At 42.6% G+C, this 18,157-nt stretch overlaps 1 protein-coding gene across 8 annotated transcripts in view; it reads right to left on the reverse strand.

The window, feature by feature from the left end:
• KAT2B (lysine acetyltransferase 2B) overlaps positions 1–16,873 on the reverse strand; it is a 38,247-nt gene extending 21,374 nt beyond the window's left edge. For 4 of the 8 annotated variants that reach the window (XM_065752526.1, XM_065752525.1, XM_065752527.1 and 1 more), the window contains exons 1-6: positions 16,591–16,873; positions 8,566–8,692; positions 5,615–5,760; positions 4,998–5,087; positions 2,839–3,020; positions 503–694 (exon numbers count right to left, since the gene is read on the reverse strand). In XM_065752526.1, coding sequence (XP_065608598.1) covers positions 503–694; positions 2,839–3,020; positions 4,998–5,087; positions 5,615–5,760; positions 8,566–8,692; positions 16,591–16,824 — 971 coding nt within the window. In that variant the 5' untranslated portion in view covers positions 16,825–16,873. Of the gene's footprint in view, positions 1–502; positions 695–2,838; positions 3,021–4,997; positions 5,088–5,614; positions 5,761–8,565; positions 8,693–10,686; positions 10,844–16,590 lie in introns of those variants that run through there. The other 4 variants (XM_065752530.1, XM_065752528.1, XM_065752524.1 and 1 more) reach the window with 3 other exon arrangements.
• Positions 16,874–18,157: the final 1,284 nt, after the last annotated feature.

An 18,157-nucleotide genomic window follows, 5' to 3' on the forward strand; every position in this document is an offset into this window, starting at 1 on the left:
TTGGAGAGCTGGGTTTCCAAAAATACAACAACCCTGCATTCTTACAATGCGGCTAAGAAAATTAATCACACTTTTCCATTTCACATAATTACAGGGGTTGGAAGGGACATCAAGAGACCATCAAGTCCAACTCTCCTGCTAAAGCAAGTTCCCTACAATAGGTTGCACAGGTAGGCATCCAGACAGGTCTTGAATATCACCAGAGAAGGAGACTCCAAACCCCTCCATGCTACCTGTTCCGGTGCTCTGTCACCCATACTATAGCAAAGTTCTTCTGAATCTTTGTATGGGACTTTTTATGTTAATTTTAGGCCATTGTTCTTTGTCCTATTGCAGACAACTGAGAAGAGCCTGGCCTTATCCATTTGCCTCTCACTTCCCCTTAGATATTTATAAACATTAATCAGATACCTTTCAGTCCTCTTTTTCACAGGCTTTGACATTTACATGTCAAAGTCACATACAAGTGGTTAGCCTTAATAATTACATTGTGATGCCTTACTTTGGGAAATGGGTGAGGATTAGTGTTCGTTTCTCTTGAGGAAGCTTGTCTTTTTCTTGCCTGGCCTGCTCCAGTAGTTGCCTTCTCATTACAGTAAAAACAGAGCGAAGCAATGTCCTACCAAAAACCTGTGTGGTTTCATATCGAGGTAGACTATCACAGAACTGAGGGACATTGCAATAACAAAGCCACCTGTAAGGATGAAAGAAGTCAGATAAATTATCACCACCTAACATATAAATTAATAATTGAAAGCAATAAAAACATTACCTACATCATTTATAGTACAACTGAGAGCTATATAACTGTATAAATCAGTTCCACATTAAATCTGGACAAAGTTAAACAGCATTTACATTGTCTGGGGTCTTTTTAGAGAACAGACAGCCAAGCCCTCTTAAATCTCCATATATTCTTTCACTCTGTACTACAGTTTCCACAAAATGCTCTTGTGATAGATAACACTCATATATCACATAAAATTCATGTTGACATCAAGAATTCTCTCAAATCATTCATGCAGCCTCTTGCACCTTCTGCCTGTGAATCCAAACACATTCTCCTTAGCTTGGTTTATTCTCCCCCATTTAACTTCTGCATTTCCCCATATACATATAAAAAAGGTGACACTTGTAACTAGTTCCACCACAATCCAACTAGACCCCAATCCTTGTCTACCCCCAGTTAGCTTTTTCACATTAGCCATGATTCAATGCTCTCATTTACCAGTAATTCACTACCTAAGGAGTCTTGTATTAAGAAGCAAATATTAAAGTGTAGCGTGTCATGTCACTGTTCTTGGAAAAGGCACTGTAGTACCAAAGAGGTAAATCAGGAGAATATGGACTATGTAGGCCAACAGGGCTCCAGTGTTTCAACACTGGAGTATAAGTGAGTAGAGCCAGTGGTTATCTATAGCTTTAACAGAATTAGATTACAGCCATCACAAAAACTCCAATAACAAAAATTTAAAAGTCAAGAACTGGATATCTGGCTGTAAAGAGGCAATTCTGGTTTCTGTGCTGCTTATCTTATTCAGATCCAAAGAACAGCCTCCCTCAAAACTCTTCTCCAGACTCTCATATCTTAATCAGACAGGGCAACTTAGCAAACATAAGAGTTGCAAATTTGTTGTTTGATATAGTTGCTCACACACATCTACTTCATGTTCATGGCTGATAAAGCTCTCCTCTTACAGCACAAGAACACATGTAGAACTCTGATAGAGTTACAAAAAATCATTATGTTTTCAAGTAAACTTGGAGACTGTGAGAATTCACATGGTGCACCTTTGAAGTACCACCAGGAGTACAGGTGTTCTTCAGTTCACCCATTGCAGTGCCTCTAATGACAGAGCAGGGCATAAGCCCAGAGGAAAGGAGAAGTTGGTAATGTGAAGTTGGAATCAGATGGAAAGAGGCCTTCATGTCTGAGGAAGCCTTGGGGACTGTGGACAGGAAGGTCTGAGAAACTAAGCTATAAAAATTAACAACACAAGCAATCAACCAGATTCAGTGCTGGCTACTGATTCCTACAAACACAGACCCCAGTTAACTCTGGCCGTGATATCTTTAATAAAAACAGAGATGTCATACACAATCTGAAGAGCCCTATCACTATGTCTTCCTCTATGCCAGGCAGCTGTTTGAGGTGACAGAGTCTGTACAGGGCCACATCTCCCAGTGGTACAGATGTGATCTGGGCCATATCTGGGTAGACTACGGACTCATCAAACCACCCATGACACCCTACTACAGCATGGATGGCTACTTCATGCTGCAGTGCATGGACAAAACTTGATGGGACTTCTTACACTAGCTCTTCTTCCCCCAGTGACTAAGCCATTCTTCTGCTTTCTGATGGAGGTCATACAGGAACTACAATTTTAAGTAACCTGATTACCTCTTCACAATTTGACAATCAAATATTTAGGAAATTATTTTAATTTTTCAAATCTTCCATGGCTTGGTTTCAAACCAGATGCTCTGTAAAGTTTAATACACATTTTTAAGGAACATGCCTTAATTTTTAGTACATGAAACAAGGACCTTATACAAGCCTCTTATCTTAACCAGCGTGACAACATCCTTGCAAACACAAGAGTTGCAAAAGAGTCGTTACATTTAGCTGTTTGCAAACTTCTAATCCCTTTCTTTGTCTGATAAAGCACTCCTCTCAAAACACGATGATGTGTGTGCAACTCTGACAAGATTTCATTAAAGTCATCGGGTTTCTAATAACCTCAGTAACAACAGGGATTCTCATGGTGCACCTATGAGGTACAGGTTCTCTGTGTATATGTAAGCAAGACCTATAACATGCAAAAGTGCCATTACCTGGTATAATTCACTTTATAACCTGCAATATCATCATTGGGTGATCTTAGTCTTCGCTGAGAAGGTGTCTCCAGGTGCCAGTAGTTAATGCGGTTCAGAAACATTTTAGCCAGTTCCACTATTGTCTGCCTTTCCTTTGAGGGTAAGTGGCTAAATTTGTACTGCACAAAATTATTCACACCCTTGAAAGAGAAGAAAAATGTGTAATTATTTACCCAGAATTTTTGTAGGCGCGTCCTTGAACACTTATCACTTTATGTCTATTTACCCTGGACAAGGAAAAAGATATGGGAAAGAGAATAAGTACCAAAGACCAAGAACTCGGTGCTGAGTCACATGCCACAAGCTGACTCTCCTGTTCAGAGAATCAGGTGCACTCAAGTGTTTCTATTCTTTTCCTCTCTAGGACCTGAGTTAGCAGGAAAGAAGGAAGACTCTTTAATTTTTGCTACTCTTCAAATTAAAAAACATAAATATCAGCGAACAGAGGAAGATACACAGGGCTTTCTTCTCTACGTTCATACTTGTACACTTTTGCTGCTAACCATGCTGCATGATGTATGCATTTTGTCTGCAAACCAAGTATGTATTCTTCATCGTCTAAAATAGTACAACACGTGTTGTGATCTTCTATTTAATTTTTTGCCTTTGCAGCATATTATTTTTTCAAGAAGTACCAGTACTTCACAAGTACAACACTTTAGTGCACTTTGTATGCCTGTGTATATTAAATAAAGAAAAAAAAAAGAAACTGGGGGTCAGCCTCTTCTCCCATGTAACTAGTGATAGGACTAGAGAGAATGGCCTTAAGTTGTGCCAGGGGAGATTCAGGTTAGACATTAGGAAAAATTTCTTCTCTGAAATGAGTGGCCAGGCTTTGGAACGGGCTGCCCAGGGAGGTGGTGGAAATCCTGCAGGTGTTCAAGAAAAGGGAAGATGTTGTACTGAGGGATATGGTTTAGTCAGAAAAATTGGCAATAATAAGGTGGATGGTTGGACTTGATGATCCTGGAGGTCTTATCCAACCTTGGTGATTCTGTGCTTCTATAAATTATTGAGAACAGTTAAAATGCATGATTGTAATTGCTAAAATACATCTATATTGAAAATCAATTATATCACTGCTGCTTTGTGTGATGGAGTTGCTGAACCACTAAAACAAAACTGTGAAATTATTGGTCAATTTTGAGGGAAAAATAAGCTGTAAGAAGAATTATCCTTTCAACTCTGTGCTTTATCTTCTTAAGCAGAATGAAGTGTATTAAGAAAAACAACAACACTATCTTACACAAAGCCTTCTTAGTAGCATATTTTTATTAGATATTGTAAGGACCAGGAATGTATGGTTATTCCATTCCCTTATTGCTTGCTTATACTAAAACTGAAGAAAAACCTAACGTGAAGTCTTTCCAGAAATTCAGCAATAAAGCATGTTTATTATACTAAATTATAAAAAGCAACAGTTGTAAGGATAGATTTACTATATAAAATAGCCTTCACATTTAAAATGTCTTGTTTAACAATAGAGCAGCTATTCATCCACTAGTGGGAACAAATTTAGCTCCTGGACTGGGTGAGGTATGTAAGCCCCTGCACAGTGTCCCTGGAGTTAATAGGCCCGCTTGTATGCCAAAAATGCATTCTCAGGAACTTGCTAAACCAAAATCTGAATTTGTCATATGCTCTTTATCCATTGAGAATTATAAAAGCCTCAGCTATTCTTTGTTTGGGGCTGTTTTTTGTTGTGTGCCCTTTGAAAGAGAAGGCTATGATCTCACTGAACTGGATTGTAACATTTACATTGATTTACTGAAGACAAAAGTCATTTTAATACTGGATTTCAAAACTTTGTCAGTATTCTTCAGCACACAAGACAGAGAAAGACTAGAACTGCCACACAAAAAAGTAGTATTTTAAGTTTCATTCTCTAAACCTACAAAAAACCTGTCAGTTTCAGTAAAGCATAAGATGAATGATGAGAGAAGTGAAATAATGTGACTATACCAATGATAAAGTAGAAAAAGCTGCAGAAGTCTCCTACAGATTCAGCCCTTGTTCTAATAAATATGCAGAAACAGCTGTAAACTGCCTGAAATGTTGTATTTTGAAAAACAGTGGTTATGTCAAAAATAAAAAATAAAAAAAAGTTTTTTGTTTACCTGTTCAATGCTAGGTTTCTCAAATGGAGGACTTTCCAAAGATCCTTCAATAACAGGTTTTCCCATCTGTAAAATGCACTTCCTCAAAAGCTATTAAAATACAAAAATTTAAGAAAATTATTAAATGTACTTATGGTCAATGAAAGTCACTGGAACACAACACACTGCAAACAGTATTGAACATCTCATAGCTATGGATCTGTTTTCTTAGTCTTATAAATTTATAGCTCCTTAACTTCACTGTGAATTGCTTCATATCTTCTTTGAAACACATACAAAAGGCTTCTTAGTACGTGTAGGCAGCTTAGTTAGCACTTATGTCAACTGACTTTTCCCAGTGTGTGAGTGAAGGCAAAAAGAATTGTGGGTGAAAGCAGTTTGTAGATGGGACTCAGGGTCAACTCCTGAATCATCTGGATGACTTTTGGAATAAGATAAGATACATTGCAAGCACTGGAAATTATAGCCCAGGGTTAGCTGCTCAAGTATGATGCCGGAGAAAAGAAAATCTCTCACTGGATAAAGTCAGTACATGCATGAGGGGCATTTTCAGCAATGAAATTAGCTTACATGTGAGAGTGGAAAAACTGACAAGATCCTGCACAAGTTCAGCTTACTTTGAACAGGTAGAAATAGACTTGTTTGGTGTCTGCATCTTCTTCTTTATGGACACAGGTGAACAGATACTCCACATCCAGTACAATCCCCAGTAGCCTATTCATTTCTTCTTCAGACACGTTCTCCAGGTGGGAAACATGAGCAGCTAAGCAAAATAAAATCCAAACATGCAAAAAGCCAGTTGAGAGAATTCATATCAAAAGAACTTCCCAAGATATTTCAAACTAAGCCGACAAGGCCATACTTGCAGAGGTAAAGATCCTGCAATAACCTTATTTAAAAAGAGCCTCTTACCAGAGCCTAGTGAAATGTAAGTCACATCAGAGCTGGGAGGTAATTCCCACAGCATAAGGAATATGGCTGACTGAAATCACAGACAACATAAGTCCTGTCTGCCTGTATTAATATGTTGTAATATATAAATAAGTATTCTTTTTTTTTTTTATATATGAGATGAACCATGCTTTTGAGACAAAATTTCTTGATTAAACACAAAAACTAGGTAAAACAGGTGCTGATACAAGCAGCATGTGACTTTGTGAAGATTAAAAAATTGGCTCCATAAATAGGGTTTTATTTTAAACAGGACATTATCAGCTAAATTTTCGCACGTTCCAATCATGTAAATTTAAATAATGTTTTCTGCACACTATACAAACAAAGCTTCTGCAGACTGTACACATTCATTCGCTCAGAAGTTTACCAAAAAAGAAAAAGAAAAACCAAACAACTTCTAACATCTCATAATTTCTAAGTAACAAGTTCCGCATTTGTAATTTTCAAACAGCTTGAGGTTGGTAGGTGTGAAGTGGGACATATACTGATGTAGAGCTGTTTTAAGCAATTGGCCTCAGGAAGTGAGAAGGCAATGAGAAACATTTGCATTACAAACAACAATAATTTCAGCTGACCCCAGGCCAAAGCACACTGTATGCATATACTTTTCTGCAAAAGGATGAGGAAATATCTTTTAAAAGGAAAGTAAAACCATTTAAAAGTTGAGTATCCAAATCCTTGTGTCTTTTAGCAACACTTATCAGTACATCTCTTACTAAGACAGTTATTATCATCATATGACAATGTGATTAAGGCTGGTAAAAATTTTTCACCGTAACTTGAAAATGATTGTATTTAGTGGCCTCCAAGGAAAGCTGTAGTTCAGTATGACAGTTGCCAAAGCATTTAAATTCAACAAATTCTTGCAGCTTCAAGTAAGAAAGACATCTCTGTTCAGAACATTAAAAAGATGCCAGCATTCATTTCCACTTTAATGAACATTTATAACAGAGCATCTTAAGTTCTGAGAAAATAAGTGAGGTGGCCCTCACAGGCTTTCTTTAAGGAAAAATATTCAGCAATCTAGGCAGAATAAAACTATTTCATTTCTGATTTTAAGTCAGATATGACAGTTTAATATTCCCAGCTGTCTATTCTCATCCTGTAAAAGTTCCATCCTAGACAAGCACTGCATGAGAAATTGATAACATAGTGAAGAAACCTTTCTTCGGATGCTCAATATCCCACTCCTGAATTTCTGCAGCCAATAGTGAGCTTATTATTAAAATAAAAGCTTTAACACAGAGACATCCATCAAATGCTGTGTTACTCCAAACTGGAGTTAAATAGTCCCATTCATTTGTATTGCTCTACTTGTACCTCAGCTGCTGTTATATTTGCAAAAATAAAAATAAAAACAAAAACACAACCTTTTCAGTAGCCTGAGGAAACAGACAGCAACTTATTTTAGTTACTTCAAATGAAACATCATCTTCATTAGTCACAGTTGACAGAAAAGAAAAAAAAAAAGATTTCTAATAGACCAAAATCAGGCTTCAACTTCAAAAGCAGAGCTTTTCTTAAAAAAATAAAATAAAAAAATAAAAAATTAGCATCCACAAATTCCAGAAAAAAGTGGAGAACTGATAGACACAGCATCTCATAAGATTTTTTTTTTAATGAAAAGCATCTTTCTCCAAAGGCCAGGAATGAAAGGAACAGGTAACACAAACTACCCTAGCTGCACAACCAGAGGCGGCACAGAGAAACAGAAGCAGCATGATGAAAGGTTTAAACTAACATGTGTAAAGTGACCAAACATTCTGTGATAAACATGCATTTGTAAATCTTTTTGGCAAGAAAAAACAGGGATTTGTGATACTCAGAAAGGAACTGAAAAGCCCAGAAACAGGTTGAACATAATGATGGTGTGAGAAGGAAGTAGAAAAGAAATAAGTCATACCCTCCCTGTCCTTCACTCTCCTCATTTAAATAAATAAATAAATAAATAAATAAAATAAAGGTGATCCCTATGGAGTTCTATGCTATTTAAAAAAATAAATGAATAAAAAGCCCACTGTGAAGGTTTTCCTTTTCCTCATTACAGTGTCCTAAATTATGGTGAGGTCAAAAAAAAAAAAAAAAAGTAAAAGCAACTGCTTCTGTATAAATCATTCTGAATTTTGTGATAGCTTAATTTTTATTAAATATTTGCTTTTAGTTGGGACAAGCACCATTTTTAAATAAAAAAATTACAGTAATGTCTCCTCTTTCTTTGCTTGTTGGTGCAATAACTAGCTATTTTCAATTGCAGGAAAAAAAAATATTTAGCAGAAGATTTAGTGCAGGTCCTTACAAAATATAAACAGAAAAAATCCCAACCAACAACATGAGGTTAATGTGTATGTTATATGAAGTACTGAAACGTCTATGGGTATCTTAATGGTGCTTTTACATTTTAACAGCTTACAGTGCCTGGGTTGTTAGGCGTTGTAATTTAGTCCTATTTCTTTGAAATTAATTTGGGATACTTCTCATGTGTTTTAATCTAAGTTAACTGACACTTATGTCCAACAATTTCTAGGTCTTGGCACGACATCTTGAATTTCATCTTGCAAGAGTGCAGACTTCTGGGTATAAACACATGGATTCCAGGCGAAAGACAAAATCTTACCCAGTGTGTGGCTGCAGCTGCGGCATGGTTCAGTGAGGCTCACAACTGCCTGCTGCAGGTCTGCCCGAGGGGGAGTAGGAGGCGGGTTGGGGTTCTTCCAGCCATTGCATTTACATGATTCCTCAGCCTGAAATCGAAGTAAGGGAATATCAATAAACAAGAGTTAAAAAACCACAACAACAAACCAACAACAATAAAATGAGAACTTGGCGAAACTATTTCTGAAGCAATAGGAAACAATATTATTAATTACAAGTCGTTTATTTTTAATAAAACACACTGCTAGGTTTTATATTCTAAATATAATCAGAAATGGAATCGTACTCCAAATATAGAGATTATCATGGTTTATCATGGTATCCAAGCTGTATAAATACACAAACTCTGGCCAGCTGCTTTATAGAAAGCCCTCATTCTAGGCTCTGTATAAAAGAAGCATTCAAACATTTACCAGTATATCAACAGAAACAGATCATATCACAGCATACAGAACCACCATGACAGTTTAATGATTTAGACACATACAGGCTATCCAGCAGGCAATATGTTTATCACTACCTTATCAGCTAGACTGGCAGCAAGAAATCATGCAACTAAAAATAAGCACATAACAAGCCAAGCAGGGTTAACCAAACATTGAAATAAGCAAACAGTAACTGCTAGTCAAAAAAAGCTGTCCAGGGCAAGGCTTGGTCACATCATCAACAGCAGGGAATGTCAAAGACGGCTACCCTGACCCTGACATCAGGAAAATCTTTGAGGGCTGCTCTGTAAGTAATGCCTCCAATTTTATTTTATTGGTGCATGTCAGAGGCAGATGTTGTCGGCATGGCAGTAGAGATTGAACCTTCCCCTCTAATATTCCATTACATTTTGTTACCATGTGACAGACGGCAGCTTAGGGCAGTCAAAATGATGTCTGAAATGGAATTTCAAAGGTGTGGAACTGAATTCCTCCGTGCAGAAAAAAATCTACCCACTGACCTTCACTGACGCTTGCTGAAAATTTGTGTAGATCAAAGAGTGGATGTGGACACAGTGAGGCAGTGGGTGGTGCATTTCAGCAGCAGCAACATCAACACGAAAGACAAGCCACGTTCTGAATGGACATAAAGATTTTTTACAAGCGCAGCATGCAGGCGCTTGTTCATTGCTGACAAAACCACACAGCTAATGGTGGTGACTATGTTGAAAAAGTGTTTGGTAGGTGAGAATTTGTTCTATTAAATAGTGCTATTGTCGGCTTTGTACCTGCTGTAGTTTCTAAGGAAATAAATAGGAAGCATTACTTTCAGAGCAACCTATGTAGTTCCAGTCACTGACTGACACAACACCAAGGGCTTGCAGCTAACAGAGATGGCCACAAAGGGGGATGGTGGGGGCTTGGGTAATCACATTTCAAATCAGTCTGCTAAGTCCAAAGCAGTGTCAGTTATCTGAAGAGCAGCTTTACAGGAGGGGTTTTTTTTCCATACATCCAAAAGTTCTTAAGTTATTTTGATGGTAAGGTTCTTCTAACAGCATTCATATTTCCATTTGAAGATTTAATCAGAAGAAAAAAATGTTTCTCTTCTGTTCAGAGATATCTGTGCACTGGGCCGTAATGAGATGAATTCCTCATGAATTTGCAGTGCCAAGAGCTCCGTGAGGAAAGCGTGCCAATTGCTGCATGATATTTATGACTGAATCAACCTTAGAAGGAAAAATGGTGGTGTTAATACATTCAGCACTAACATGACATTTTTCAAAACGATTCTGAATACATTTAATAGAGTCTATTTTAGGAACCTATTTCATTTTCCTATTATGTTTCCAAATCTCACCTCACCTAAGGAGTATCCAAAAGAAGCAGAAAAGACCGCAGCTTGACAGCATCTAAAACTGACAGCTTTGTAGATCGATGGTAAAATGCACGTCCACTCCAATTTCAATATTTAGCAACCTGAGCACTGGGACAACTGCTGCCTGTGTTCTGCTGAGCACCACGTGATATTTTTACCATTCCTACTGCATAAGTGTTTATCCAACCAGACTCCTGGCCCCAGGCACTGACAGCATTCAGACATGGAAGAAGGGGAGGGAGAGCTGTGCTTTCAGCACCAGGATGACTCAGAAGCACACCTGCAAGTGCCCAGCAAAGCCAATTCCTCATACTCCCCTTAGAAAGGGCACTTGCTGCACTGCCTGGACCCAGAGGCTCTCCCAGCATACTGCATGTATGCAGATGACATGTTTGAAATATTGCATCAGGAAGATTTCAACATGAAACAAGGAGAAATCTGGGGAAAATTAAAATTACTTTTAAGCTTCAGCAAATGTAACCTGGAATGATTTACAGCGAATTTCACATTATTTTTCTGTGAGTAATAGGATTGGCAAGGAAGTGAAAATGGGCTGCTGTTATTTTGTGGTAGAAGGCATCTCTTGCCGTTTTTCAGGCAATGAGAGAGTTTTATTTTTGTTTGTTATCCAAACTTACAGGACCTATTAATGTTTGATGACTAGAAACAGAGGTCAGTGATTGAGTGGCATCTGAGAACCAAGGACTGCCCTGTTGTGAGGACTGGAGATGCACGTGAGATGATCTGAAGATACATTTTCATTTAGCACTACAAGTGAGGCAAAACTAAAGCCAAATCCACATTTGCTTCATGAACGAGATAATGTTGCCAGGAGAGTTTTTGCAGTTAAAACAAGGAGCGAAACTGAGAAGACAGTCAGAAAATGAGAATACTGCCAAAGAAAATTCGAGAGAGAATTGTAAGTTCTCAAACAAACAAACAAAAAAAGACCAAATGTTAGTTTAGGGGAGCAAGATTTGATCCTTTCCATACAGCTGTGTGGACAAATATTCAGCTCTGTAAAGTGCTGACATAACACAATGCTCATCATTAATTGCCTTAAATCACACCACAGTGAAAAACGGTACACACAAATAGACCCCACAAACCTAGGCACAAGCATTTTGAGAAATTCCTTTCCAAGTGGAAGCAGCATTTTGCAGAAGCTCACCACACAATGTTTATGATAAAGCCTACAAATCTATAAACAGTGAGTAACTACACAAACTTTAGTGTCACACAATAATTAACAGCAAAGATGCAAACAAACAGATGTATGAATTGCGATAACAGCTCAGTTAAGCTGCCAAAAATAAGTATCAACCCACGCACAGTAGAATAAAAACAGTGTGTTCGGTGGCAGATCTTTTTCAGCCCTTGGTAGCATTTCCTTGCCAGATATTTTGAAGCAGATGTTAATTTGTATTGTTTGAATTATTCCAGAGATCTTTCTCTAACAATTCTTAGGGTGTTTTTTTTTTTTTTTTTGTTTTTGTCTTCATTCTCTCTATAAAACACCAGAATCAGCATAAAAGTTCTGCTAACCAAGGGGGAATGCAGCCCAAAAGGGTCCTCTTTAAAACTAAGCTTTCATTGTAGATGTTGACAGTGCAAGTATTTTGCACTGAATACTTGATGTGCATTCCTCAGTGACTTCAATTGTGGAGTTGTTTCAAGTCTTCTACTGTATTTTGTTAATTCAGTCCTTTCCCTGACTATCTTCAGCTTTTTTGTTTCTTTCTTACTTTTTTTTTTTTTTAACATCACTCATCTGCTTTTCATTTGAAAATAAAGTATGACTTCACCTCCACAAAAACTTAATTTAAGATCAAAAGAGCTGGGGGGAGGAAGCAAAAGAAGCATTTAAGCTACACATCCAGTCCTTGGGTCTTGTTTTCTGGGACATCTGTGGAGCTCTGATAAAGGCATTGCTGAAAGATGGGCACTTCTGCTTACTGAGGCCTGCAAAGTAAGCTGTGCCATCCTGCCAGGCCCTAGGATCACCACCACACCTAAATTGACATTTTTAAATAAAACTGAGTTCAGTGTAACCAAACACAACTACCACACGCTCCTGCTCCCCACAAAACCAGTGCAGAAGTCATGTACATTTTGCACTGAACAGTGGTATAGTTTCAATAATTTTTGGACACCTTCCATATTAGATACAGTGCTACACTGGGGAAAACTGAATGGTCCAATAGCTCAAGGCCATGCAAACAGCAGCTCTGGACAAACTGAAGCTATCATTTCCTTAAAAATACCAAATACACCCGTGTTGGGTCAAAAATGGGTCTTGAAAGGTACAGTGGTAACATGATTTAAAGAAGCAGCTTCCTTTGGAAGTTAGTGTTGCACTCCCCAGACCCTGTTAAGAAGGTGTTACTAAATAATTATCATGACTAAGTGAGCCCTGTTACAGTATCTTATTGCCTAAAACATTCCTCCCTTTTTTGAGAGGTGAAATGGGCATAGGAAGGCAAGTTTCGAGCTAATTTAACTACAGAATGGAAGATTTCAACAGCCTTAAAACTGAGTTTCACAGCAGCTGTTGCTCGGGGCTCTCTTCAGCTCCAAACCACACAGCCTGCCCTGCCCAGTAACAGAAAAGCTGAGCTCACTCAGCACGCTGCAGATACACAGCACCGTGGCTCTTGTTTCCAGCATATACAACTGCTCCAGAAAAATTACTTTTCCTCCCAGTACAAAAGCTGAGCAGAATAACCTACTGTAACAAGCTGCCTCCTATAACAATTATCTCAAATTGTTGCTGTAACAAAGAACACCACACAAACCACAACAAAAACCTGGAGGAAATTTAAATGCCTATTTTTCCTACTCCTGTGTACAATACTCAGCAACCAGGCAGTCAGATGCTGCTCACAGATCTACTCCTGTGTATCAGGAAGGCATCCAACACATTTGCCTTTAACAATACAAAGTAATCAATCAGTTCAATAATCATTCCAAAGCATTCTTCCCCTGTAGATCAATCCAGGTATTTTATGTTGTATTTTGTTCTGGTTTCTCACACCTACAGGATTGAAGAAGACTACTGTATAAAGGCTTCTATTATAAACCGGGATCCATTTCCCATCTTGTGAGGTTATTGGTAGATCTCTTATTTGATTTAAATGAAAACTCTTTAATTCAGCATGTAATAGTCACAAAACATACTAATCTCCATAAGGAAGGTTGAGGTGTTCTGTACACCCTCCTTAATTTCTCCAGAAAATAACTTTTATACATTTTCAGTGGAGCTTCAAGGAACTGTACTCTCACTGTGCAAAGCTGAGTTAATAACTCAGTCCAGCCTGCCTCATCTTGATCAGCCTTATCAAAGTCAGGAAAAAATACACAACGTTATGGCAACCATGACCCTATGAGCAGTTTTTAATGTGTGGGAGCAGGAAAACACCACAGACATCTGTGCAGGATCACAAGTGGGGAGAAGTGCCCATGCCAAGGGCCAGCAGCTGCTCTGCAGCACGGAGACCCAGATCACACTTTGGGCTCTGCCACTCGCCTCTCACAGAGCCTTGGCCAAATCTCCTCTAGCTCTACTCATGCTGTTTTAGTTATTTAAAGCACAGGGCCTTTATGAAGGTGTTATTCCCCACTGTTTGTGCAAACGCCTTAAGTGACGGAGCTCTAATTACATTATAAGCATCTAGACATTACCGCAACATACACTGAGAAATAACCAATGTTACAGAAAATCTATTTTACCAAAATAGGTACTATTTCAATATATTTTTAAGAAAAATTCCCTATGGGTCTGGAAAGAAAATTGTGTTTTCACAAACCAGTAGTGTGGAAAAAATAAGACTTCCTCCTCCATCTTCATTAAGTATATTTATGTGCATAAGCAACACAGTGCTGCTTTTATGAAAAGCACTGCAAACTCGTGTGTCCAATACAGAATTTCACACAGGGCAAAACCAGAATGATGTATGCGATCATTCATAGGGACACAGTCAGAGTGACTGCCAAATGCCAAATGCTGCACAAATACAGCTCTACTGTGTACTTCTAAAAGTCAGGGAAACTCTGCCAACTCCTTACATATCTCTTATTGTTCAGAATGCACATTCTCCCCACACAAACTTGGGCATTTAAAAGGCTGTTTTACACAGAAGAGTCTGTTCCTGCCCTTCTGCCCCAGAGCTTTTTATTTCAAAGGAGAAAAGTCAAGCGGTGCAGCTCCATGGTGACCACTCGCCTGCCTCTATTCCTTAGCAGGAAAACAAAAACAAACCATTCAAACAAAAACAAGCAAACATATCTCCAGTCCTAGGACAGGACAGCAGCTCCCTAAGCTCAGTTTTCACTGCTCAGCAGTGCCTTCCCTCCCATTTCTGCTTGCAGCCTCCTCTCCACAATGGCACCTTTCCTCCCTCACTGCAGGCATTCTCACAGCCACTGACCTGTCCATCTTCTCACGCTGCTGCTCAGCCCCAGCAAACTTACAGCTCTGCCACTCCCTGCATCTCTGGGGTGTTTCTAATTAAGTTTCTAATACATTCTGTGTGCTGAAGTAGCAGCATTGTGTGGTGAATTTTACATAGGAAAAGGTTGTCAACACTAAGGAAATCGTCACACATTTTCTGCCCTCCAACATGTACAGCACTACACAGATCTGCAGATCAACATGGCTGCTACCCACAGAAACCTCATTCAGAGATGGTCTGCTTGAGCTCCCACACACACAGAACAAGTGGAACAGGAGTTGCAACCCAGAGTAAGAAAAAGATCAGTGTTCCCCTCTATGCTGCTACAGCCTATCGTAGGCCCAAGTGGTTTGAAGCCAGGTGTTCAGAAAGAAACACAACACATCCTTCCACCCAGTTTTATCTTCTCCCTGCCCTACAGGAGAACGCAGTGGATGAGTTTACAAGGATGTCTCATTGCTGACATTCTGAGATCTTGAGGAATGCTATCTGCCAGTACATTCCTAAAGGAAAGTCAGGTAGCAGAGGTCAGGTTTGCATTAGAATCTGCGCATGGAGTCACACTGAGTACTGTACTGTGGCTGACTGTTGGCAGGGGGTGAGGATGAAGCTCAGGGTACCCCAGCCAAAGGCAGCACCACCCAAGCCTCCCTGCAGGACCCCTGGGCTGACAACGGACACTCCTGCAGGGCAGGCCTGGCAGCAGGCCTTGCCCTCTCAGTGGCACCCACCTCACTCCCAGTGCTCAGGGGCTGCTGAGGCACTGAGGAAGAAGAACACAGAGACACTGCTTCATTGCATCAGGAAAGCTTCAGTTCATGTCCCCACCTACCATGAGGGCTGCAGGTTTTCAGGGCTGGCTGGTTTTAACCGACTGACATGGTGCAACCTCGCAGCATGCCACGGACTCAACGAGGCCAAAGCAAAGAGACACTGAGGAGTGTGGCTTCCTGAGCTTGCCCCCACATGACAGCACTGCGACATGGCTCCAGCAGACAGCAAAGCTCTTTGCATCACCACACAGGGCTGCGGACCTGCACAGGGATGCTCCCTCACATCAGTTTGGGGTTTCCATTTCACACTTGCCTTCTTGGAGGTCCCAAAGCAAGGGAACAGCAAGAATAGAAACACATTTCTTTTTCCCACTAAACAGCCCAATTATTTTCAGCGCCGAGAGCGTTACGGGAAGGTTTCGCATCAGTGCTGCCAACCCGGGCGTGACAGCTCGCTGCGCATCCAGAAATCGCGCTGACAGCCCCGGCGCGGCTCCGTACCGCACACACAGCGATGCCGCCACCGCTCTCATCGACCCCCGGGGGCAGCACAGCGCCGGCCGCGCTCCCCCAGCGGCAGCGAGCAGGCGTGTGGCGGCCCCTCCCCGCCAAGAAGCGTGCCGCAGGTGTAGGGTCGGGCGCGGTGAGGCACCGAGGAAGCAGAACAGAAGCGGGAAACCGGGGCAGGGCGCGGCGGAGACGCGGGGCGCTACGTGACGGCGGGGCCGCAACTTTCCCGTGGGCGGAGGCCGCACGCCGGCGCCGCTCCCGAGGCGCGGAGGCCGGTGCCGGCCGGGAAGCTCCGGGGGCAGCGGGACCCACCGCTTCCGCGGGGAGAGCCGGGCTGCAGCCGCGCCGCCTCCCGCCCGGCCCGACCCGGCCCGGCACTGCCTTTCCCTCCTCCCCTCCCTCCGTCAATCCCCACCCTCCGTGGGCGGGTGGGCGCTCGCGGCCGGGTACCTTGCAGGCGGAGTAGACACCCAGCTTCTCCAGCTTCTTGGCCCGCGGAGCCGCGCGCAGCTGCGCCTTCTTCCCCGCCGTGCGCGCCGAGCCGGGCCCCCCGGGGCTCTCGGCGGAGCTACGGGCCGAGCCCCCGCTAGCGGCGGCCGCCACCCCTCCGGCGGCCGGGGAGCCCTGCTGCGGCCCTCCGCCTCCCGCCGGCCCCACCGCGGCCCCGCCGCCCGCCTCCGCCATGCCCGCGGCGCGGCGGCAGCCGCCCGTCCGGCCGGCCGGCGCGGTGCGCCCGGCCCTAGACCCTCCCCTTCGCTGCGCCGCCGCCGCCGCCGCCGCCGGCTGCTCCCCGGGGGGGGGGGGCTGAGGGGGAGGGGGGGCGGGAGGAGGGCCCCGGCGCTCCGCGGGCGGCTCCTGTCCCGCCGGGCGGGGGGAGCCGGCGCCCGCCTCTCGCAGCCGCGAAGCGCCGGGCTGCGCGGGGTTGGGCGGCGGCCGCAGTGCGCTGAGTTTGGGCTCCCGGGGAAGGGGCGGCACTCGAAGACCCTGTGCTCCATTCCTTGCATCGTCTCCGTTCGGCCCGGGACCAAGTGTTGACAGCGGGCCGTCCTACGCTTACTACCTTTTAACTGAAAGCAACGATTAGGCGAATGACCCCGCAACAGTAACTGCGCTCGGCGCACTGAGTTCCCGAGGAAGTTACGCTGTGTCACACGTATGTAAAAATCGCGGCTGAGCCGTGAGAAACCGCAAGCGGCACTTCCACGGCGGGGCACCGCGGCTTAAAAGGTCGGGATTGAGGCCGGGCTCCGGTGCGCGATCCGCAGCCCTTTGATGCGCCAACCTCAGCCTGCGATACCGAGAGGAAGGGGGATCCCAGTGCGTAACGTGTGCTTGCAAATAAAACATCTCCGGACTGGTGCACCTGCACCGTTCCATCCCCTGCCCCGATGTAGGCGGTCCATCCCGGCAGCTGTGACAGCGACCCGTAAGATGGCTGCTGCCATCCGCGCCGCGTTAAGACGGCGGAGAAGGTGGAGGAGGAGCCGCTGCCCTCGGAGGCGACGGGAAACGCAGCTCCCCGCCTTCCCAGAGCGTTAAGAATTAATTAAATAAATAAATAAATAAAATGAAATCGCTTCTGTTCAACCTGAATATTCTTTGTTGTTAAGGGAAGCGGTCGAGTCGCGTTTTAGAATGGTAAACAGCCGCTGTGCGGTAACGACCATTTAAGAGCAGTTCTTTCACCCTCTCCGCTCTCGTTTCTTTCCGTCGGCGACGTTTCCACTTTGCCCCCGGACTGGAAAACGAAACTGTCACCGCGGAGTTTCACTTTCAGCTTTACACCGCTCTGCAGACGAGACGACCGAGCAGATCCTCTGAAACAATAGCTGGCTCTCACCGGCCGGGGGCCATTGTCGGACGCTGCGCTTGACGGGAGCTGCTGGAGCCGTTCCACTGCTAATGGTATTTATGTAACCCACTATCATTTGCACACCCATATACAAGTAAATTACCCGTTTCAATTTGCAACACGCATTTACTATTTTAGCACTGCTGGCCAATACATGTTAGGGCC

Source organism: Cyrtonyx montezumae, unplaced genomic scaffold (genome assembly GCF_038088225.1).
Source record: "Cyrtonyx montezumae isolate F1298 unplaced genomic scaffold, pur_monq_1.0 scaffold_8, whole genome shotgun sequence".
In the NCBI taxonomy this organism is placed as follows: domain Eukaryota; kingdom Metazoa; phylum Chordata; class Aves; order Galliformes; family Odontophoridae; genus Cyrtonyx; species Cyrtonyx montezumae.